At 36.4% G+C, this 26,396-nt stretch overlaps 1 protein-coding gene across 1 annotated transcript in view; it reads left to right on the top strand.

Annotated features, from left to right (window-relative positions):
* The first annotated feature begins 18,041 nt into the window (after positions 1-18,041).
* Positions 18,042-26,396, top strand: part of LOC131985260 (schlafen-like protein 1) — a 32,036-nt gene continuing 23,681 nt past the window's right edge. Inside the window, exon 1 of the mRNA XM_059350302.1 lies at positions 18,042-18,265. Coding sequence (XP_059206285.1) covers positions 18,042-18,265 — 224 coding nt within the window. The remainder of the gene's footprint in view (positions 18,266-26,396) is intronic.

Here is a 26,396-nt window from a genome sequence, read left to right as displayed (position 1 = left end):
ATTCTAACTACCAACAAGTGAATATTTCTTGATTCTAATGAAATACATGTGGCCTATTTTCTCAATATGTTGAAAAATATTCTTAAATTAATAATAAGTAAATGCTAGAGCCATCATCTTGACTAAAATATGCATAGGCATTATATTTTTTTTTTAAAACAGCAAAGTCACACTAAAAACTAGTAAACTTTTCTTGATACAGCTACAAAGATTTTTATCTGTATATAGAATATTTTTCTTAAAATTCTTGAAAAAAAGGCCAAAGCCGCGGAATCTTTATATCACAGTCAAGTCTAAAATAGCTACAGTCTAAAAAGCTGCTTACTAAGAACAATCTTATCAGACAAATATTAAGCATATATCCCCTTGATCTTAGATATTTCATCTTACTTAGATTTCAGTTTTTGCAGTGTATGTTCCCCATTTTTCCCCAAAAGGGTCCTATGTTCCCTGCAATCTATCAATCTTTATGGTAGACTCTCAGTATGGCAAAACAGCCCATAGGCCTATTACTGCCATGGAATTTGGCAGTAATGGTGGAAAAAGTAACAGACCAGAGAACATAGGACCCTTTTTGGGAAAGTGGGGGAAACGGGTCCTATGTTCCCCAGTCTCATACAAAGAGGGGAACATAGAACCCGGGGAACATAGACACGCTCCCACTAAATGCTGCTTTATTTGCTGTTGCTGAACAAACATTGAGTCATCATATGATTATTACTGTAAATGTTAAACTGGAGCAGTGAAGTCCTAGGAATTATGTTTATATTAGGCAGTTCCACATTGACAATTGTACCATCAATACAGTAATACAGTACCATCAATGAGTGTTTGTCAAAATGAGCGTTTCACGGCTCACAGTGCAGTGGAGCGCTCTTAAAATAGAACACACATCCTTATACATACATGTATGGTTCACGGTTCAAGCTACAGTTTCTGTGAATTTAGGCTACAAACCGTGATACACAGAGTTACATAAAAACATCATTCATAAACCATGGGCTACGAAAGTTACGTGAGTTACGCAAAACAACATAAGTAAGTGCGAAGAGACACAAAGCAACTTCAAAGACGGACAGAATAACTTTAAAAAGGGCAAAACTACCATAAAGAGACACAAAATGAACAATGTACAGAGAACACAACATGATAAGACCATGAAGTCACAAAGCAACTGCAGCAACACAATAAAACACTGCAAAAGAGTCTTAACAGAGACACAAAATGACAACAAAACATAGAACATCTATGCAGAGACACAAAACAACTGCAAAGACACACAAATCAAATACATAAAGGGGCAAAACAACCACAAGAGGTTTATACTTCCAGGGTCCCATTTTCAGGTTGCTATGTGGCCATTCTGACTTTCATGAATCAGAATTACCATTTGCCTTCTTATTACCCTCAACTTGTTCCTAATCGTAATTTTAGTTGCTTACCCTATCCCGAAACATGCTATAACTGACAATTGGCCTTTAGGGACAGCAGAAACAAGTTGTGAACACAACATTGACATTTCTTTTAAGTTAATATGGCAAGCTTGTTAGCAGATAGTTGCTTAATTACACATCCAGCCGTTATTCATTCATTTGGAGTCGTGTTTGTGTCCACCTGAAGAATGCAAGTCCAATAATGACTCTTTTAGCTCTGTTTTTATGCTCTACTAACTCCTGAGGGAAATATCTGACTCTTCAGCTGCTAAATGCTCCACCATGTTCACCAGCTAGTCTCTCACTGTGTCTGTGTGTTGTTTGCTAAGCAGGTAGTGTACAGTTGGTTTTTTAGAGCTTTTTCATTGAAAACAGCTGCTTGCTGCTGCTGAAAACAACTCTATGAACAGTGACAGTTGACCAAAACAGCATAGTCATGGGCTGGAAAGTAAAATGATGAACTGAAAACTCATTTTAAAGTTCTGTAAAGCTGATCAATAAAAATAATTATTATACCTTAGTTTAACCCTTTGATGCACAACATGGGTCTTAAGTGAGCCGACAGAGTTTTTATGTTCTATATCTTTGCAATAAATTTTAATCATTCAGTATTCCAGGTTCAATCAATTCAATTAGTTTGTTTTTGATCATCATACATCCTAATTTTTTGTTTTCCTTTATTATCTTTTGAATAAAATCCCTTTTTGAGTCACTACCTAATGCAAAACATGGGTCAAAAATGACCCATATATATATATATATGTAAGATTATTCTCACTGTATAGCACTTTCAAAAGAAAAAGAAAAATCATTGTCATACAAAAATATTTGTTATTGTTGGTTCGTCTCATTGTTTAAATCAATATTTTTGTATCTTCTAAATAAACTTAAATGAGATTATTAAGTAAGCTAAAATAAAGGTTTTGAATGCTGAAATATAATCTTTGACGTTTTTTAATGTGCCCCTCTGATCAAACACTGGCCCCTCCTGGGCCCCCACAGTAAAACTGGACGAGAACTGCCACTGTATAACATGCCATTTACAACCGTTGTAAGGTACTGGAAAAGCTTGAAAATGGAGCTTGAAAGTCCTTGAAAAGTGCGTGAGTTAACCCAGAAAATCAATACAACCGCAGTGCTTTTATCTTGAAAAAAAAAAGGAAATATTAGCATTAGCACTAGAGCTAACAAGCACTTTTACTATAGTTAAGACAACAAATATAGCCACTAATATATATGACAGAAGAAAATAAACTTTAACAAACCTTGTGTCCTGTCAGCCGCCACTATAGAAGCCTTTTGATACTTTACATTAACTTTATATGAATTACTACGCACTCGTTATTATTTACCATTCGTTTTTTCATTTAACCGTTCCATCTGTTATTGCCTGTCACTACCTTTCAAAATTAAAGCACCCGTTTCACACTGGACGGCACCTTTTCAAAATAAAAGCATCACAACATTGTAAAACACCTAGAAAATGTACAAACATGAAAAACAAGCTTATATAATACAAAAACAAAAATAGGTGATTGGAGTATTTACAACTTTTTTACTGCTATATTTGATTTACTCCACATTAACAGTCTTATCATAACATGTATTCTTATCAGTAGCAGCTCAAAACCAGATCATTTACTGTATTTTATAAGGCGATTCCATTAATATTAAGCAAAATTTAGTTCAGAGTTTTGGTCCGGCCCCTGCAACCTTCGTGGTATTGGTCATGTGGCCCCTTCGGAAAATGAATTGCCCACCCCTGGGTTACAGCCAATACAAGAACTTAGGAGAAAGTTAATAAAATTAGTTTTACATGGAAACCTTGCCCAGTGCAACTTTAAGACAGGATGTTCCTTATCCTCCATTGCTCCTCAATAGCCCCTTGCATCCTTTCCTCTCTCTCCCTAGAGACTCGCAGTTTTCTGGACAGATGACCTCGCTCGCAGCCAGCACTCTGGAGCGATGTGAGCCAGCCAACCAGGCTCCAAGTCACTCCCAGCGCTCTCTGCTGATTATAGTGGGTGGATAGGAAAGCAGTAGAGGTGCTGAGGCTCAGACACGAAGAGCCAGAACAGTGGAGCTGCTGCGCGGAGGAGCCCAGACAATGTGTTTTTACAAGAGGGATGGATCTGAATGCCACATAGAGGCCAATAAATCCACACCGCAGTGGAAGGCAAGACAACGCAGCGCCATTGTGTTGGTGTTGCTCTTTGTTTTATGTTTTGCATGCGTATGTGTTTGTGTCCACATGTGTGCCTTCATGCATACACTGTAAAAAAACAAAAAACCTGTTGTTTTTACGGTAAAAAATCAGCTGTGGTTGCCAGAATTTACCGTAATAAATATGGTGCAACTTTTTTTAATATTACGGTAAAAAGATATTAGCACTGTTGATTTCCTGTTTAAGATTGTCATTTTATTCAATTTTTTACCTTATAAATAAAAAGTTTGTCCATCAAAAGAAATGCCATATAATTGACAAGAAAATAAGATTGACATTTTATTCCATATTTTACCTTAAAAAATAAAGTTTTTCAATTAAAAAACCCCCCGCTGTTCTGCCATGTAATTGACAAGGAAAGACTTTATAAATGCTGCATGAATTAAAGATTTTACCATTAAATATTACAGTATATTGTTATTAGATACGGTACAATTAAAAAAAAATATTACGGTAAAAAGATATTAGTATATCAGTATATTTTTGTTAGATATATTGTGTTAAGTACATTTAACAATGAGAAAAAAAGTATTTATTTATTTATTTTTATTTATACAAAAAATTTATGCAAAAATTACAGTGATGCTTGTATATATATTACAGTATATTTTTGTTACACACACATGCCAGTGTATTTTACAGTGGAGTAATGGGGTTTTTTTTTAAACTGTAAAAAAATACTGTTTTGGCTGATATATACATTTAGGGTGTTTCATTGTTACTGAAACTGAATTAACCCATTTATCATTTTACGTAACATAACGTCAACATACATTTAACTGTGAGAAAAAGTATTTTTACAAAAAATAAATGCAAAAATTAAAGTGATGGCTTATATTTTTTTTCTTTTTTTTTTTTTGCTACAAACACGTGCCAGTGTATTTTACAGTCAAGTAATGTATTTAAAAAATGTATTTAAAAATGTAAAAAAAATTCTGTTTTGGCTGATATGTACATTTACGGTGTTTCATTGTTACTGAAACTGAATTAACCCATTTATCATTTTATGTAACATAACATAAACATACATTTAACAGTGAGAAAAAGTAGTTTTACAAAAAAATGTATGCAAAAATTAAAGAGATGGCTTATATATATATATATATATATATATATATATATATATATATATATACACACACAAACACACACACACACACACACACACATATATATATATATATATATATATATATATATATATATATATACATATATATATATATATATATATATGTTTTTTTGCTACAAACACGTGCCAGTGTATTTCACAGTCAAGTAATGTATTTTAAAAATTTAAAAAATGTAACTAAATGTGTTTTGGCTGATATATACATTTACTGTGTTTCATTGTTGCCGAAACTGAATTAACCCATTTATCATTTTACGGTCTTTAACTGTCATGATTTAGCAGTTTTTCACCGTAAAGTCTGCAGACATTTTTTACAGTGTACTCTAGTGTGTGTTTGTGTGCATCTGAGTGTCTTCACCTCAAAGGAGTGGCCCTCATCACACAGCTACTATTGTTGCGAGCCTCTCCGCCTTCCTTCCCTCCCTCTGCCTCACAATGCCTTAGTGGTGCGGGAGAAGAACAAGGCAAGTGGGAGGGAGTACATTGTTGAGTTGGACTGGCAGGAGAGAGGAGGGGGTGAGGAGGAGTAAGAGGAGGGGAGGAGGTGATGTGAGCCTGGGTAGACTCCTCGGAGCCGGACGTGGAGCTCCGATTATAGTGGCGGGGGACCGCAGCGAGACGTCGCCCAGCAACCCCAGCAGCTCTGCCCGTAAATCATGTCACCGGGGCTCCTCGGCGGCGCCCCGAGCCTCCCATCCAGTCTGTCAGCATCCCAGCTGGGGGACTTAGACCAGGGGCCATCCAGGCCTGAGGGCCACAAGGACCGGAGCTGGGGATGAGGACATGTGGGTCAGAGTCTCCTAAAGATAAACCTCACCAGCTTTCAAAAATAGAATAACTCCCTCGGAAATCCATCCTTAGTGAATTTAATGTTTCTTATGAGTGGGAGCATTTTCTTCACCTTTGGCCTTCTCAAAACTTTAAACAATGCTTTTTTACAGCTCATACTACAGCAGCACATTTCTGTTTCCCTTGTAATGTGGATAATAGCAGGCCTACACTGCAAAAGCTGAAATCTAAGTCAACAAAATGTTTTGTTGAACCAACATAATTTTATTATGACAAGCAATTGCATGAAATAATTTTATCTGAATCTAGATATTTTTATTATGTTGACTGGACTTATACATTTTAAGTAAATTAAAAAATATATATATTATGTAATTCTTTCTCAATTCTTTTGAGTTCATTTTACTCACATTTCCTTAGTAAATCCAATTAAACCCACTTTAAATGAACTTAAATAAATTGTGTATGTTTTTCAAGTTTAAATTGTACCTTTTTTATTAAGTTGATTCTAATTAAATATATTTTTTAGCTATTATACATGACAGAGAACCACAATATGTGTAGACCACCAACTTTTTTGGATGAACTTAATTTTTCCGAGCTACATTTAATTAAATAAAATAAGACTGTCACCATTTTGACAATATATTTTGAAATTACATGTATTTTATAAGTGGAGTTCAATAACACATCATTTCTATTAAAATATGCTTAAATAATATATGTAACATTTACTAAGGGTCAAAATCACTTTTTTCAGTGTAAGATGAAATAACTTAGATCAAGGGGATACATGCTTATTTTTTGACTGATAAGTGTTTTGGTCTTTAATTATCGAAATAAGATATTACAGCTTGTTACTGAGATTTTATGACCTATACTGAGTAAATACATGCTTGAAACTAGAATATCAAAAGTTACAAAGCTGTTTCATCAACACGTACAAGTATAAAACTGCTATTTCAAAGTAATCATTTCTTATTTCAAGCATAACTAAGAAATTGTAACTTTGACATAATTTTACCTCCTGACATACTTTAAACAAGGGTTTGGGTTGGTTTCAAGAAATATAATGCCTATGCATATCGTTATATCAAGATGATGGCTCTAGCCTTTACTTATTATTAATTCAAGAATATTTTTTAACATATTGAGAAAATAATATTTCATTAGAATCAAGAAAAATGCACTTGTTATTAGTTAGAATACACTAATTCTAAGGTATTTGTGAGTTCATTGAGATTAGATATTTTTACTTGTTTGGAAAGTCTTGACAAGCCAAATTTTCTTGTTCCATTGGCAGATAATTTTGCTTTTTTTAAGCAAAATACACCTCATTTTTGTACTTTTTTCCCCTTGTTTTTGTGAGGTGGCTTTTTGCAGTGTACTATGTTTTTTGACTGGGTTACATAACAGATTGGGGTCAAATGAGGTGAAATCCCAAATGAAAACTGACCAGCTTTTCTCTCACACTTATAAAAGTCATACAAAACTGCATTTGCACAAAATCCTTAATCCTTCATTTCATCAAAAAGGAGTAAGCAGCATCCTATCCTGCAAATAAGAGTGAAAGCGGCAGATAGCTTACACTGCGGAGGGTTCATTGAAAGGGAAAAAGCTGTTACAAAGGGTCATCAGCTGTTCACTTGCTCTGATGAGAGCTTACTGTCCCAAACACATTGGTGCTTTGTAACGGTTGCTTACCCTCCAATAATCCTACACTCATAACAAAAAGGCTTGGTCCACACTGCAAAAATGTGTCTAAAAACAAGATAAAAAACACTAAATCTGAGGGAAATGATCTTGCTGAATGGACAGAAAATTTAAGAAATCTTGTCAAGTGAAATTGAGATTATTATATCTAAAAATAAGCATGTTGTACGCTTAAAATAAGACATTTAGATTCAGATTTAGAAGTGTTAGATCATTTATCTTGTTTTAAGAAGTTTTTTTTTATCTTGGTAAAAAACAAATAATTGTCAGGTCACTCTGCTCGGGCCAGTTCATCGCTGCTTGCTGCTTTAATTTATCTTGTTTTAAGAGTTAATTTCTTAAGCGTACAACATGCCTATTTCTAGATTTAATGAACCTAATTTAAGAAATCTTCTTTTTGCAGTGTGTAGAGGAACTACTCAAACCATAAAAAGCCATATAACCATATAAAGAACTATTTATTTCTCAGTTTATGTGAAGACAGTGAGGCTGCACTGAGGTTATGGTCCTGAGGTGCTAATAGGCAAATATTTAGGAAAATGTTTCAGATACGAATAAACCACCGCCAGTGATTGGGAGAAAGGCTGAATTATGACCTGCACTGCAAAAACCAACTGACAGAAAATAAGAAATGAATAACTAGAATTAAGCAAATACATGCTCGAAACAAGTAAAATTATCTGCCAGTGCATTAAGTAATTTTTTCTTTGTAAAAAAAAATATCTAGAAACTAGAAAAAACAATGATAGCTTGAAATAAATCCAAATATACTTATTTTGAGCTACTGTAGCAACATTAAAATAAGCCAGCAATACTTGAAACGAGCACGTTTTGGTGATAGAAAATGCTTTTGAAATATTATTCAAGCTACATGCAACTAAAACTCTCAACTCGAACCAATCTTTTAGGGAAAATTTACCATATTCAATAGTTGAATAGCTTGAAAAGCATGGAAAAGCCCACAGTGTCAATCTAAAAACAAGTCTTTAAACAAATAAGATAATTACATAAACACATAATAATAATAATACTCATAATTAAATAAGCACATAAAGCTGTGGTCAGTAGGTAAATTATACTCAAAAATATAATTAAGATACTATTGCTAGATATAAGAAGAAAATACTTTTTTTGCAGTGTGTATTCTTTTCTTATTCTCATAAGAGGTGTTAGCTGAGAAACCACAGTGGTTTTTATCCTGATTGAAGTCATTAAACAGCTAACATTTGATGATGTCAAATAGTGGGAGGTGGTCAAGTTCAACATTAACCTTAAAAAAGCTAAAATTGGCATAGTATGATATCACCAAATGGGAGACACTGATATTAAAAAGAGCTTTGAAAAGTTTTCTGGACTGACGATAAAAGGAAAAGCAGTCGTCTCCAACCAATAGCAGCTTTGGAGCGCTGCTGTGCTGGATGGACCAGCCGCTTCTGTGTAGTCAAATGTAAAGGAGAGTTCTGGCATTTTACATGAGCCCTAGTTTTGCAGTTTTGGCTGTCTCTATTGCCATTGTACAACAAAGTAATTGCTGAGATTTGGGATGACATCACTATTAGTAAGTAATGCCAGATTACCTTAACCTTTATTTGGATCTAAAAATCTAAAGTGAGCACAAACTGAAATGTTAGTAGAAATCCCTCACATGTCTCTGTTAAGTTCTAATGTTCAAATTAAATCGGGAAGTTTGTAGCTGGATTCATTTTGCTGTCAACCTTAGTTTGTACCCCAGATATGAAATAAAGGGCTATTCCACTTGGGCTATATTTTGGTATACTGTGAATTAAAATGTGAAAATAACTTTCAATAAGTTTCCTTACACGAAAAGAAAAAAAAAGCGTATTTTTTTAGGGTAAAAATCCGGCAGCTCTAGTTGCCAGAACTTTACCGTAATAAATACGGGGCAACTTTTTGTAATTTTACAGTAAAATGACATTAGCACTGTTGATTTCCCGTTTAAGATTGCCATTTTATTCCATATTTTACCTACGCTGTTCTGCCACAAGAAAATACTTTATAAATGCTGCATAAATTAAAGATTTTACCATTAAATATTTCAGTATATTTTTGTTAGAGATATGGTGTGTTTTACAAAAAATAAATGCGAAAATGATGGCTTGTATATATATTACGATATATTTTTGCTCCAAACATGGTGCCAGTGTACTTTACAGTGGAGTAATGTTTTGGGTTTTTTTTTAAATAAATAAAAAATAGTGTTTTGGCTGATATATAGGCCTACATTTACAGTGTTTCATTGTAACTGAAACTGAATTAAACCATTTATCATTTTAATAAATGCAAAAATTAAAGTGATGGCTTATACATATATATATATATATATATATGTTTTTTTGTTTTTTTGTTTTTTTTGCTACAAACACGTGCCAGTGTATTTTATAGTCGAGTAATGTATTTAAAAAAATTAAAAAAATGTAAAAAATAGTGTTTTGGCTGATATATAGGCCTACATTTACAGTCTTTCATTGTAACTGAAACTGAATTAAACCATTTGTCATTTTACGGTCTTTTACTGTCATGGTTTAGCAGTTTTTCACTGTAAAATCTACAGACATTTTTTAAAGTGTAGTGGCATGGTAGACGTTGCAATAGAAAAGCTAAATTACAACAGCATAACTTCTGTTTCAAAACCAAAGAATACCTTTATTAACCAGAGCATTTTCATAAGAATGTAGTAAGCACAATCAGAGCATAGATGACTTTTGGAATTTATGAACAACTCTATTAAAATCAGCAGGGAAAGGCATGTAGAAACAGCTGACAGTGGTGTTCTCTCTCTCTCTCTCTCTCTCTCTCTCGTTCAACGTCCTTCACTTTCCTGTCGTTTCCCTTCTGTCTATGGATAGCTACAATGGAGGGAATGAAATTAGGGCCAGAAGTTCTATTTACAAGCATGAAAAGCAAGAAGCTAAGAGATTGATGTGTTCTGTCTGTCTGTCTATTCCAGTGGTTCTCAAATGGGGGTACGTGTACCCCTGGGGGTACGTGAAGGCACTCCAGAGGGTACGTGAGATTTTAAAATGTACATTTAAAAAGTAGCATTCATGCAAAAATACTTAAAAAACAATTATTTGATAAATATTTTAGGAAAATATAAGTATAAGTTCATAAAATGTATTTTATATACAGTGAAAAAAGGTTGAGAACCACTGGTCTATTCCGCTGCTTCATGTCAGTACTATGGACAGGGCCACACCTACACATGTACCCCCTACCAGGGCCGTGCCCATGGAGGGGCCTGCATCTAATTGGCCACCACAGGTGCCATCCAATTATCCAACAATATGTCTGACGTTACCATCTGGAAGACGTTATAGTATCATCTGTTTCAAAGCTAGAGTGAAAATATTGGTATCATGTGAAACTAGATCAGGGGTAGGCAACCTCCGGCTCCGGAGCTACATGAGGCCCTTCAGGCCGTCTGCAGCAGCTCCGAGTGGCTGTGAGAAAAAAAAAATTATACAAAATGAAACTTTTATTTCTTTACATTTTTTTATTAAATTTATCATTGGTGTAGGTCCAAAGCAATTTGCATTCTTCAATTGTAGACGTGTGTAGATTATATATGGCAGTAAAAATGTTTTAGGGCGTTTTCACACCTGAAAGTCCGAACTAAGGTCCGTGTTCTGTTACATTGTATACATTTGGTCCTGTTGGTTTTGGTTTCAAAAGGTTTCTGCAAAAGGAATAACGGACTTTACAAGACAATTCGTCATCTCCCTGTGTACTTCCCAGGCGGCAATCTCCGTGTCTGAGCATGGAGGCCAACCAGGAAGTGCATTAAGCCTGCAATCCACCGAAAATCCTTTGCATTTCAGTGCAAAATTTGAAAACTTTTGAAAATTTTTTCAGGACAGCACTATGGTCTCAATCGCTAGTTAAAAATGATCTTCAAGACAATTTGATGTCAACAGTTCTAATAATGGCCCCATTTAGAAGAAAATAGAAGAATCATATGATTTGGGGCGTTTCTAGCTTTGATTGACAGGTCACTGACAAGGCGAGCCGTCATCAGGAGAGAACCAGAGCAATGCGTATCCATGGCAACGAGTCAATAAAGTTATATATAACGTTATATAGATATAAAAGAGGACGTTTACCGATTTGGTCTCATAACTTTGACCCTTTCACTGTATTTTCACTTAATGACAGTTTATTTGAACGTTTTGTTCAGTAAAAATGTCTTGTTCAGCGTTTGGTTGGACTAACAGACACTCCAAGGAGTCGCTGCTCAGTTTTCTGAGGTAAGAAAGATACATTTTGTTTTTGTTTTTTGCTAGCCAAAACTAACATCCCAGTTAATGCTCCAGTTAATGCTAACATGAATTAGCAGCAGCTTCTCTCAGTCAGGTTGAGGTGTAGAGAGGCTGTAGTCAGTGATCAGATCCCTCTCGCTCCTCTACAGTCCAATTATGGTCTGCTCCCCGTATCAGAAACAAGATGGCGACGAGATGAACGCTGAACTCGATGCTTCCAACAGGCCACAAACCAATGGGTGACGTCACGGTGACTACGTCCATTATTTATATACAGTCTATGGTACTTCAGCGGCTCATTTTGTTTTGGTTACGCTGCGTCGTTAGGCTGGCCGGCATCTGACGTCAGTGTTACTTCCTTAACGTGTTTACACTAAATTAATCCAGCGAGCCACCTTTTACCTGTGCTAATACTTTTGCTGGTCTTTTGCTACCAGCAGCACCAGCTTAATGAGCAATACGTGAGAGTGCTTGTGTATTAACTTGTCTTTATAGTGCTATACATAGTCTACATACATAATAACTTCCTGTACCGTAATTCAAGAGCAGAAGAAGAAAAAAACTTCCTGTCATTGATACGAAGGTCCGAACTATAAAAAAAGTTGTTTTGACACTGCAAAAGGTTCGGACCTTGGTTCATTTGGTCCGGACCGAGACCACCTCTTTTGGTCAGACCAAACTTTGGTCCTTTGGTGCGGACCGTGGTCCACGGCACCTTTCACACCTGGAATTTAGGTTCGGCTCAAACTGAAAAGTCCTAAGTACGGACCAAACAAGATAGGTGTGAAAGTGCCCTTAGTCAACTAAAATGTGCATCACAGCTTATGAAAGTCTATGAGCCGGTGCCTTAACCTCTAAATTTTCCCAACTTCAAGTCTAGTTTTGAGTTGCTTGGCTAGCTTTTCGATTCCAAATCTCTTGAGATATTTCTTCGGTTTCCAGCCTCATTTGCACTTGGGTCCTTACTGCATTCTCACAAAATCATAGAAAGAATTCTCATTATGACCTATTATTAATGTTGGTGGGTTGGTGAATTTAGACTCAATAGGCTGTTTTATCTTAAAATAGAGTTTGGGGCTCCATTCCAACTGTTTTTCTCATATTTTGGCCAACAATGGCTCTTCTGTTAGTGAAGGTTGCCGATCCCTGAACTTGATGATGGCATCAATTAGTAGCAACTATGCTATCATGCTATCTGGTCGGGCAGGGGGCTTATACTTAGACCACGTTTTGGTGAGGCAAAAAACTGACATGGCCATTTTTTGAGAGGTCCTTTGACCTCAAGATATCTGGGTTTTTTCTTATGCATTAAATAATGTGTTATTTTTTGTGTTATTTTATTTTGTATTGTATACAGTATTAGAACATTTCTTCCAGTGTGATAATGTTGTGGATGGCTGAAAGCCTGTACGTGATTGGAGAAAATAGTAAGCTAACTTTTGACCTTTTTTTTGTCTTGTTTCATGTAGAAATTGTTATAGTTATGTTCTATTGTAGTTTAAACAATCTGTGACACTTGTGTTGGTTTTCTTGTGGTTATCAATCAAATTTCACAATCCTATTATTACAGATTGTGATGATTGCCAAAACTATATTGAAAAATAATAATAAATAAGATCCTTGAATCTTTAATTTTCAGTTTTATAAATCTACTATGGATTTCTATAACTGTATGATTAATTCAACCAGTGCATTTGTTCTTTGTGCTTCACTGCAAAAACCAACTGACAAAAGTTGAACTAGAATTAAGCAAATACATGCTCGAAACAAGTAAAATTATCTGCCAGTGCAGTAAGTAAATGTTTCTTTGTAAGAATTCTTTAAATCAGTAAAAATATCTCAGCACTGGAAAAACCAATTATGTCTTGACATAAATCCAAATATGCTTATTTTAAGCAATTGTGGCTTGAAAAGCCCGACTGTAGTAACATTAAAATAAGCCAGCAATACTTGAAACTAGCACGTTTTTGAAATATCATTCAAACTACATCAAACTAAAACTCTTAATTGGAGTCAATATTTCAGGTAAAAACTCACCATATTCAACAGTTGAATAGCTTGAAAAGCATGAAAAAGCTCACAATGTCAATCCTAAAAACAAGTCTTTCAACAATAAGATAATTACATAAGCACATAAAGCTATGGACAGTAGGTAAATTATACTCAAAACAATATTATCAAGATACTATTGCTTAGTGGTGGTTCTAGATCAGTTTTACTGTGGGGGGCCAAGCAGACGCCAGTGTTTAATCAGATGGCCACATTAAGATGATATTCAAGCATTCAAAACATCTCATTTAAGTATATTTGGAAGATACAAATACATTGATTGAAACAATGAGACTCACCAACAATAACAGTTATTTTTGTACGACAATGACATTTGTCATTTTTGTGCACAATTACTTTTTATTTTGAAAGTGCAGTACAGTGAGAATGATTTTCTTTTATAAATATACAGTTTTATACAAGTTTTTATTGCACAATTCAACTATAATACAATGTACACATTCTGGGTTCCTTTTGAATATACAATGAGACATTGTTTGAACAAAAAATAGGTAAAAATTGTTCCGTTGTTCATTGTTATAAATTGATATTTTTATTATTAATTTGACACAGGGGCCACAGCAGGGGCCAAGGGCTTCTTCACAGGGGCAGTGGCCCCTGTAAGCCCCTGTGTAGAACCACCACTGGAATTCACTGCCTAAAAATATCAAACTCACCACTAACATAAAGCAATTCAAAATATTAATAAAATGGTATTTATCAAAATAAGAACACATGGTATATTTATATGTATGTAGTATATTTCTATAGATATGTGTTATTATAATGTATATGCTGTAGAACGAATGTGTATATACAACATATGTATTATGTGTTAGTAGATTTTGTAATGATGTATACATATATGATATGTAGAAATGTGTGTAATATGGACTAATATGTGAAAAATTTTTGTTTTGTTTTGTGTTTTATTTTTTATCATGTTTTGTGTTTTTTTTTGGACCCCAGGAAGAATAGCTGTGGCTTTGCTGCAGCTAATGGATATCTTAATAATAAACTAAACTAAACTGCTATTGCTAGATATAAAAAGAAGATACTTAGTAAGCTTCATGTTTTTTGCAGTGTTTTTAAAGTTGGATTCAAATGCAACGCTCCTAATTACCAGCCTTCTTGTTGAAGTGCCCTGATATAATCTGATAGACCCTATTGGCCAGGATGAGTGGCACCCTGCCCGTCTCCATCAGGCCCCGGCCATGCTAACATGTCATGTGGACCCCCCTACTTGCCCTCTTAGCGCCCCGCAGCGTCTGGCAACCCTGCAAACCCGAAGCCGGCGTCTCGTTAGCATGCCAGTGGCCGCTCGATCTCGCCGTCGAGCAAGGTCACCGGAGAGTGAAGGTGGTCGGAGTGCACCGGAGTGAGTGTGTGCAGGCGGGGCAGACTGTGGGGGGCGGAGGGGGGTGAGGCGAGGTGGAGGGGATTCAGTTGCGCTATTAGCATTCACCGGCTCCCCGCGCATCGCTAAATTTTTCAGTAACCTCCAGCTGCTTGATGTTGGAGCAAATCACCAGAGAGGCTCACCGCGTGCCTATCCGCCTTACCACCCCTCCCCCCCCCCCCCAACCACCCGCCTCCCCCCACCTCCCCCCTCCCATCTTCTCCCCCTCCGGAGTGCCGTCTCATCCAGGCCTCTTCACTTATTCATGTGTTTATTTATTATTTCATCGGCTGCGTCTGAGCCGGAGAGAGGAGGCATCTAGTTGTGAGAACAGTCATTAATTCATTAAAACCTCTCCTTCTCTCCTCTCTCATCCATCTATATCTTTATCTCTCCATCTCGCTCAGAGAGGACCCTTTCCCTCCCGCAAAAAACACACAGTCCTATTGCCATTCGTGTGTTGCCCTCCTGTCTCTTTTACTCCATCTTTATTCTTATCTTTCTCTTTTCCCATTAGCATTTGCCATCTACCAATTCCTCGCACCTTTCATTCACTTTTTCTCTCTTTCCCTCCTGCCTGTTGATAAGTTGAAAGACAGGTCTTGGTTATGTTCAAAGGCAGACATGGGAAAAGAGGAGCTGCCCAGTGATCGAAGCTGATATTTGGGAAGAAATAAGTGTATCTGGGTAGATCCACTGATCAATAAGAGCTGTGGAACTGTGAAGAAGCTCTTCATCTCCTCTTCCCTCTGGATGTCCATCTTCTTTTCTACCATATTATTACTTTCCCTTATAGAAAAGGGGTTTTACAGCTCTAAAGGCTGGGCCATTCGAGTTAACCCTTAATAGGGCACTCATTGAAATACGTGCAAATTCCAAATTTCAACCCTAGAGAATATTGGAGGATATTACATACTGCCAGAATGTGTAAAAAAAAAACATACGGACCTGGGGGAGGGGGTAATATTTTGAGAAAAAAAGTTCACAAGATTAAAAATTTGCAGATTTATGAAATTTAAAGTGGTGAATCTGCGAGAGAAAAGTTGTTTTTTCCCCCACTTTTGTCTCTGTGAGTCAAATCTGTGACTTTTTTCAAGCAGATTTGCCACTTTAAATCTCTTAAATCTGTGACTTTCTTCACACAGATTTTTCCACTTTAAATCTCTTAAATCTGTGACTTTCTTCACGCAGATTTTTCCACTTTAACCCTATAAAGCCTGAACCGTGAAATAATTGCCAGAAAATTCAAAATTTTCAAAACTGGAGTGTTTGTTGAACTGGCTAACCTTTTTTTAATTCAATATCAATTTTCATATATGAATTTAATTTGGATCATATTTGATACATCAGGTCTTTTTGTGCAACTTGTTGCTCACAATTTGCTTTTCTTGAACTCATATAATCACATAAAACCTAATATTTTTAACCAAATAAAACTTTGACTTTCCTTTTAACATTTTCCTCAAACATAAAAAATCTTTTTTTCCATATAAAACAACATCATACATCTGCTGATATAAAGTTTTCACGCAGCAATGACAGATCCACCAGTGGAACCAGCAAATCATTTTTGTAATTTTTTTGGTATTTTTGTGAAATTTGTTGCTCAGTTTTTTTAATCGTCAATTCATGTATTCATTAGGTCTTTCAGGAAAAAAATATCACACTGATGATGTAGAGGTCTCAAAAACGTATGTATCAAATATGATACACTTGGCTTTATAGGGTTAAATCCCTTAAATCTGTGGCTTTTTTGAGCAGATTTGCCACTTTAAATCTCTTAAATCTGCGAGAGACATGGGGACCCCCATTTTGATATCCACTGAAGTCACCAAATATAGTTCGCCTGATAAAGGGTTAAGCCAAGGCCTGAATACTGCCCTACAAAGTCTAACTGCAGTAACTACGCAAAGGGTCAAAGTAAAGAAAAGAAAAGCTGCTTTAACATTTTCTAACGTTTTTTAACTGGCCAGCCAAATGGGTAAGTGATATGACCTCTATGATATCTCAAAATTTTGATTTTTTTTTTACCTTTGACCCCAAAAACTTAGTAACTGCACTCTGGTTTTGCTGTAAAAGGTTCTAATAGTAATGCAGAAACAGAGTGCAGGGACTATGATGTTGTCTTCTTTCAGCTTTTATATTTTGTTTTCAGTGAATAAACATTTTCAAATTGATTTTGTTATAAATGTATTTAAAAGTGTTTAACAGCTCTATTCAACGATTTGTGACGATTTTAGACTTAATATTATAAATAAATGTTATATTTCAGTCTTAATATAATTTTATCTCACTTTTTTACTTCATCACTATCTAGATAATAATTACCTTTTCAAATAAACTTATAATTTCTATAATTTTTATGTTTAAATTACGATATATATCCAAAGCAGACCGTGGTAAGTGCAATTACTGCTTAGTTTTGAGTTGGATTTTGTGGTTTTTATATAATTATATCTCTGAAATAAAGCTCAGAATTTAAATCTAAAACTTTGTCACAAGATATAAGACATCAAGGAGTTCATTTTTAGTTATGACTCAATTTTGACCAAATGTAGTTACTGCAGTTAGGCTTTGTAGGGCAGAATAAAGTGGACTAAATAAGATTTAACTGTCAGCAGACCAAAGCAGGACAAAAGCCAAATTGAAGTGTGACGTTGCATCTTCATTTGATGGGCAACACTTGCTGTGGGTGTGCAAACGGTAAGGGAAAGTGTGGCTTTGTGGAAAAGACAAGAGCAGACACTGCTGCCAGGCTCCTTCACATTTTGTATTCTTTTGTCTGTCTCGGGTGAATGGACGCGGTGATGGGAAGGAGAAATATGTAAGAACTTCACATATCTAAGACTGTAACCTTTTATATTTCTGCTGAGACATTTTTTCACTCCAGTAGTAGCTCTATTCTTCACACATGTCTCCTCTCTATCATGTTAACATCAGTAGTCAGACTAGTTTGGCTATGTGTGTATGTGTGCGTCCTCAGGGGCCGGTGTTGGGGCCCTGGCGGCTGCTCTGAGGGTTATGTATGGGAGCGGGGCTCCAAGGTGCTGGCAGGCCTGTCTGGGTTATTAATGACAGCGATAGACCGGACCTCACACACTCCATCACCTTGCGCCTTACACACCAGCAGCTCATCTACCACGCTGACACCTGGCAGCCTCACCCCCGCCTCACCCCGCCTCACCTCTCCGCCAACCCGGGACCGGAGCAATGCTTTCTGGGGCCCCCAGACAACATGTTGGCTTGGCTGTCAGCCACGTGTCAGCCTGAAATTGCTCTTAGTCACTTCATATTCATGACATCATGGTAGATGTAAGCAAAGGTTTAATCAATTAAGGATGACAAGCAGTCTCTTTGGATTAAAACTGTCAATGTCTCATTTTCTTTTATGTAAAACAAGCTGTAAAACTGAGGTGTACACTACCTACTAATTACAGAGTATATTAAAAGTAAACTTAATTATCATTAAGTTGTTTGTTTTTTTGGTTTGGTACCCTGTTTGTACCTTGTAATAATTAGCTCCATCCAGGGGCCCACAGCGACAGGGGCCACCCTGACCTTAACCTGCAAAATGTCACTCCAACAAAAACAAATTGACTACAAAGAGTAGTTTTTACAAAGATATGTAAATCAACTGCAAAAAGACACAAAACAACTACAAAAAAGCAACTAAAAAGAAACACAGAGTGACCACAAAGAGACACAAAAGAACTAAAAAGGGGGAAAACACTTACAAAGAGACAAAGAGTGACAAAAAAGAGACACAAGACAACTAAAAAAAGGGGCAAAACAACTACAGAGACAAAGAGTGACCACAAAGAGACACACAATAAGTCAAAAGTGGAAAAAACATCTACAAAGACTTACCACAAAGAGACACAAAACAACTACAAAGAGACACAGAGTGACCACAAACATACACAAAACAACTACAAAAGGAGGTAAAACAGCTAAAAAGAGCCATAATGACCACTAAGAGACACAAAACAACTACAAAAGAAGGTAAAACAACTACAAAGAGTGACAAAAAAGAGACACGACAAATAAAAATAAGGGGGCAAAACAACTACTGCACATATGGATGAGGAATGTACACTATCCAAGGCTGTGTCCCAAATGTCATCTAAGATGCAAAACCCAAGCTCTTCTTTCCAGTTTCCAGCTGCTTTAGTTAAACTACTACTACTTTGTTTAAGAGACTGGTTAAGCCCTTCCCCTTCACCTTTTTAAGGGACTTTTTTTTTAAATATGAAATTCTCTGTGTAAATTTCTTGATCCATGTGTTGCCAATGCGACACATCGGAGTCAATTGCTTGCGATTGCTGTCGGTATAAATGATAAAAGTAAGACTATTTACCATGTTTTTAGATTTCTATTTTATTTGCTCCCAAGTCTGTTTCACACTGCTGGGGTTGCAGCTTAAATGGTCATACAAACAACAAGAATACATCCAAGCAACACCTTAATTTAATAGCACTCACAATTGTAATTATAGTCAGATCTCCCCATGCTATAGCTAGGGCAGTGATATTATAAGCCTATTAATTTACACATCCATACGGGCAGCATTTTTTGCCAGCTGTCCTTCCTGCATTTGGCAGCTGCAACTGTGGTATTTTATCCTGGATTATGAGTTTAACTTATGTCTCTAATATTAGATGAATAATATTAGAGTTTGACAGCACCTTTTTCAGTGCTCAGTGTGTTTTGCCGATTAGGTATTTTCAAACCATCATATACGTATTTCTCATGTCAGAGAAACCACCACTGAATGTTGTGTTTTGGATGTTATTACCAGGTTATTACATTACCAGTTATTACCGGAACATAAACACAGACACACTGGATGCAACTCCACTGTGCCAAGGCCTTCTAGCTAGTTACTGCATTGTTGCCAGGTTGGTTAAAAAAATATTAGTAATTATTAGTCAGAAAGGAACATGAATACTGAGGAAAAAATAAGAAAAATATACATTTTATGAAAACCAGGCCAGACGTTTGCCTCATAACTACAGCCATGGAAAAAAATATTAGACCATTGTTTTCTTCAATTTTTTGGTTCATGTTGATGCTTGCTACAACTAAAGGTACATTTGTTTGGACACATATAATGATAAAAACAAAAATAGCTGATAAGAGTTAAAATTAAGAGCAGATATAGATGAATTACTTTATTAATCCCACAATGGGGAAATTCAACCTCTGCATTTAACCCATCCTTTTTTACACACAATTGAACACATCATGCATATTACTACTGAATTTCCCTTCGGGGATGAATCAAGTAATCTATCTATCTACTGCGCCCGGGGAGCTTAGGTGCCTTGCTCATGGGCAATTCAGTCCTTGACCTGTCAGTACTGGGATTTGAACCGGCAACTCTCCAGTTACAAGCCAGATTCCTAACGTCTATAGGCCACGGACTGCCCATATCTAGACATTTTCCATGAAATTCTTGATAATTACAAAACCATTATCAAGAAAACCATGGAAAATGTTAAAATGTTAAAAAATTAAACTCTTATGAGCTATTGTTGTTGTTGTTATCATTATATTTATCCAAACAAATATAAGCTTTAGTTGTACCAGGCATTAAATGAACAAGAAAGCAAGGAGAAAACAAAGGTGGTCTAATATTTTTTTGACATGACAGTAAATACGGTAAATCTGGGTTGACTTACCAGGTAAATGAGCACAGAACCTCTTAGTGTGATTGTTAGGTAAAGTGAAGCCAGATAATGAAAATGTATGGAGGGTATGTTGAACCTCGTGAGACAGCCTTTTCTGGAGTTGGTGGAGATCCAAATAGAGTAGAAGGAGAGTGAATATTGGACCGATATTGATCAGATGGGCAGCAACACGACTCCAAATAAATGCTATCTTGTTCCATCCATCCATCCAGGGCCGGGTCGCGGGGGCAGCAGGATAAGCAGGGCAGTCCAGACGTCCCTCTCCCCAGCCACAACGTCGAAGTCACGAGAAAAAAGTCAAAATCATGAAGAAAAAGTCGAAATGTGAAGAAAAAAGTCAAAGTCAAGAGAAAAAAGTGAAAATTAGGGAAAAAAAGTCGAAATCATGAAAAAAAAAGTAAAAAAAATAACGACAAAAGACGAAATAACGAGAGAAAAAAAGTTAGAGAAAAAAAGTTGAAGCCACGAAGAAAAAGTGAAAATGAGTGGAAAAAAGTTAAAGTTAATAGAAAAAAGCTTGCAAAGCTCTGCTTTCAGTAGCTTCACCAACACAGGAGAGCATCTTGACAACAATGACAATGACAATGCATCGTATGTTTCATTTTCTCCATTAAAGATAACGCTTGGGCACACTTCTTTTTTTTTTTTCCTTCTTTTTTCAGACACCCTAGAGGGCACCTTATCTTGTTTTCTCCACGACAAGGACAACCTAGAGGCCACTTTATAATGTTCTATCTACCATGGGGGGCATCTAATCTAAGATGGCAATTTTTCCCCCCATCCCCTAAGTCCACCAGTGCTGCATGACCTCTCCACCTTGGAACCTTGAAAAAAGACAGAGAACACAAAGGCCTCGTTTACACGGGGATGATTGCGGGTAAAAACAACAAAATATTTTACCGGAAGTGCCTTTCGTTTAGACGGTGACGGCGTTTTTGGGGCTTAAAAACGCAAAAATCTGAAACCACCTTCCAAAAGTGGAAAAATTAAATACGCTCTGCTGTAGCGTGTCCGTCTACACTGCCAAGACACAAAACTCTGCTCAGATCTGCTCACGTCACGTACGCATTTACCTCACATCCATGCTCCAGTACAGGGAAATAAACAAACGTGCGATTATTTCCATGCGTCGGACCTTCAAGCTGCTCTGGCAGCTCTAATAAACTTACAGGAGTCTTTCCACCAAATGTACAGGATATGTACAGGTAGTGTTACTGAACAGAGAAGGATCTGTGATTACCTATATCACATTTTGGATGCACCAATTGGTCGGAGGCGAGCCAGACGGCTTTGGATGAGACCTGGGAGATCTAGTGGATGTTGGAGAACTTTGTGGAAGGAGTATTTGATGAAAATGCGTGGTGTGAAAACATCCGCATGCCCAAAGATGCTCTTATCGCTTTAAGTGATGCCGCCTGGCATGCATACAATCAAATTCCACACACTTTAGCGTCACCGTATGCAGCAGATTTCCTCCTGAAAACGTTCGTCTAAACGCGGAATAAAAAGTGAAGACGCAACGCCACTTTTGCGTCTCCTGTTCAGACCGTCATCATTTAAACGTAGCCAAGGAGACCGTTGCAACTCCCTCATGGCAGGTCTGCCATCCTACCTCTCATCCAGAATGCAGCTGCTCGATTAGAGATAGGGGTGAGGAGCTCAGACATCCGGAGGGAGCAAGGAGTACAGCCGCTGCTCCTTCGCTTCGAAAGGTGCCAATTGAGGTGGTTTGGTTTGGGCATCTTGTTCCATGTCTGCTTTATGTGTAAATAGGCAACTGTTTGCAGCAACAACTTTATAAGTTGATAAGTCAGTTTGTCAGTGTTGTGTTTACAGCTTGCGTGTGTGCTGAACCCAAGTGAGGATAACTCTTATCACCACGTATTTTTCCATGCCAAGTTTGTAAGTTAATCACTACATCCTCTGTTCCCTTCAAAAATTACTTATGAGCCTGTTGTCTCTCCTGTGATTGATCACTGTTCTAACCAATTCTTTGCTCAGTAAAATCAAAGCAGCAGAGTTCCTTCCATCCACGGGGAGTCACAGTCACTGCCATTTCTCATGGAGTTTAGCTCAATAAGAGAGGACAGCTAAACACGCTGAGGGATCAGGTTAGGATTTAGTTTGGGGATATTTCAATTGATATTTAGAAGGGATCAAAATAAATTTGTTACACTGCTTGTTGCTAAGAAAATAATAACATTACCATAAAGCATTACTGATTTTCTAGGGCATTATGATGATCCTTGGGCTGTAATTATCAGTTGCAAGGTCACAGTAAACTGAAAGACACAGTGTCTTATCAACAAAAAATAAGCTTAATGGGAGCCGTGGTATTAGAGAAGAGTCTTTTTAAAAGCTCCACTGACCACTGTAATAAAATAGTCTCACATAATTATTGGTAAGGCTTTAGATTACAGCCTATAAATTATTGTATCATCATTAAGTATATACATGGTTTCAGTTACATACTAAATAGTAGGGTACTTACTGTATATATAAATACCTATTTAATAATAGCAGGGTATAGTTGAATTATTGAGACTTAATTCAGAGTTATATGGACACTATTAATGTGTTTAGTTTGGTGTTTTGTTACTTAACGATAACAAATAACAAACATACTTATTAAGTGTTATTAAAGAAGAATTCCTATTATTGTTATCTTGCCACTTTATAGGGCATATAATGATCATATTTTATGTTTAACCCTTTGATGCACAACATGGGTCTAAAGTGACCTGACTAGGATTTTATATTCTATATCTTTGCAATAAATTAATTTAATCTTTCAGTATTGCAGGTTTTCCTCAATTAACTTGTTTTTGATCATCATACATCCTAATATTTTGTTTTCATTTCTTACTTTTTGAATACATTTTTTTTATCATCACTACGCTTCTAATGCACAATGTCATTTTTGACCCATGTTGAGCATTAGAAGGTGTTTATATGTTGTCACCAATTTAAAACCTGACAAAGAAGACACAAATATTAACTATAAATTGTGTTAAATTGGTGTTTTTCCAATGCAAATTATTATTTGGTGGCTCTAATAAGTCTCAAATGTTAAAATATGTGATTTTCCAATGTAATCTGGTGGTTCTAAAAACTCTTTTAAAGTTAAACCTTAAAAAGAAGACAAAAATAGTTACACATATACTCAAATTGTTAATTTAGTGAATCACTTTTTGTATCACTACGTTTCTAATGCACATGGTCATTTCTGACCCATGTGTGTAAACTTAATGTAATAATACAAAAACTTTTTTTTTTCATGAAGTATGAAAGGAAAAATGGATATAATGATCTGTTGTAGAAGGGAAAAAAAAGATATTCAAACACACAGCAAGCATTAAATAACATGGGAAATGAATGCGGGTCATTTTTGACCCATGTTGTGCATCAAAGGGTTAAAAACCTCATTACTTGCTATCAATAAGCAGTAATTAGCAGGTTATTGAGGAAAATTATTATTATTTAATGAGTTCATAGTCATTAGTTCACCCAGTGTACAGTTTATATTACCAGTTATGTTAAAATGATGATACCTTTACAAAAACTTATTTTGGGAAATTGCTGTGTTTAAAAAAAGAAGGGAAAAAATAAATACCTTTTGTGTAGTTGCAAACAGTAAAATGTTGGGGTCCATTATTTACCCTTTTACTGTAATTACAGTGTAGTTACAGAATATGCAGGCTGTGAAATAAAACAGTCGCTTGTTTACCCCCTTTAAGTTGTAATTACAGAGTATATTAAAAGTAAACTTAATTATCATTAAGTTGTTTGTTTGTTTTTTCTCTAAGTTTAAGTGGATTCTTGTAAAAAAAAAACATTTGGTACCCTGTTTGTACCTTGTAATAATTGGCTCCATCCAGGGGCCTACAGCGACAGGGGCCACCCTGACCTTAACCTGCAAAATGTCACACCAACATAACAAATTGACCACAAAGAGTACTTTTTAAAAAGATATGTAAATCAACTGCAAAAAAGACTCAAAATAACTACAAAAAACTACTAAAAAGAAACAGAGTGACCACAAAGAGACACAAAATAACTACAAAAGGAGGTAAAACAACTACAAAGAGTGATAAAAAAGAGACACAAGACAACTAAAAAAAGGGGGAAAACAACTACAAAGAGACAAAGAGTGACAGCAAAGAGACACAAAACTAAAAAGGGGGACAAAACAACTACAAAGAGATACAGAATAACCACGAAGAGACACAAAATGTCCAAAAATAGACAAAGAGACACAAAATGAAAATACCACAGAGAGATGTCTTTTGACTACAAAGAGACACAAAACAACTACAAAATGAGGTAAAACAACTACAAAGAGTGACAAAAAAGAGACACAACACAACTAAAAAGGGGGAAAACATAGACAAAGAGACATAGAGTGACAACAAAGAGACACAAAACAACTACAAAGAGACAAAGAGTGACAACAAAGAGACACAAAACAACTCCAAAATGAGGCAAAACAACTACAAAGAGACAGAGTGACCACAAAGAGACATAAACAAGTCAAAAGGGGGAAACAACTACAAAGAGACAAAGAGTGACCACAAACATACACAAAATACTACAAGGAGTAAAAAAAGACACAAGTCAACTAAAAAAAGGGGGAGAAACAACTACAAAGAGACATAGAGTGACCACAAAGAGACACAAATAAGTCAAAAATACTTAAATCAACTACAAAGAGACAACGAGTGACAGCAAAGAGACACGAAAAAACTTAAAAAATTAGGCAAAACAACTACAGAGACATAGAGTGACCACAAAGAGAGACAAAACAACTAAAAAAGGGGACAAAACAACTACAAAGAGATACAGAATAACCACGAAGAGACACAAAATGACCACAAAGGGACAAAGAGACACAAAATGAAAATACCACAGAGAGATGTCTTTTGACTACAAAGAGATGCAAAACAACGACCAAGAGACAAAAGCAAAACAAAGTCTGTATCTTGCTTGTGACTCCAGGGAAAAACCCATTAAATGTTGGAGTGGATCTGGATCAAGGGGCGGATACACAAATGATGTTTCTGCACTGTCCGAGTGCCCTTCTATTTCAATATGTCCCGGGTGATTTAAAAAGGACTTCAATCCAAATGTGTTGTCCCTTTTTTTTCCTCACTTGTACTTGTTGTACTTGTACTACAAAGGTAACCAGTCAGTACTTGCCAGTATTCCTTGGTAGCCCATTTATACACAATAATCACATATTGCTGCCTCTCAGCTCCAGCCACATATTCTCATGCCAGTGCAGCTGCCAGTCAACCCAGCAGAGGACCGAGGGCAGAAATGAACGGAAACGAGAGGAGGAATGGGGTGAGATTGGCAGGCGCGAGGAAGGCCACAAAAGGTGAAGAAATATGAGTGAAAGAGCCAACAGAGGTGTGTGTGTCTGTGTGTGTGTGTGTGTGTGTGTGAGGGGGAGGCGTGATACAGAGTGTGAAAGAGAGGTGGGAAAAGAAAAAGGGGGAGACCGATGAGAGACGAATGAAAGAGAGAATGAAAACAGAATAAAAATAGAGGCTGAGAGGAATCCTCATTTTTCATTTCAGCCGGCGGACTCGATGCCTCGAGATCAGACAATCAGACCTGATGGCTTTGGGAGGCTCAGTCAGCTTAGGGCTCGGAAAATGATGGGAGGATGATGAGGAGGGTTAGAGAAT

The sequence above is a fragment of the Centropristis striata genome, chromosome 14 (assembly GCF_030273125.1).
Source record: "Centropristis striata isolate RG_2023a ecotype Rhode Island chromosome 14, C.striata_1.0, whole genome shotgun sequence".
Lineage (NCBI taxonomy): Eukaryota > Metazoa > Chordata > Actinopteri > Perciformes > Serranidae > Centropristis > Centropristis striata.
This window is presented reverse-complemented; position numbering and strand designations above follow the sequence as displayed.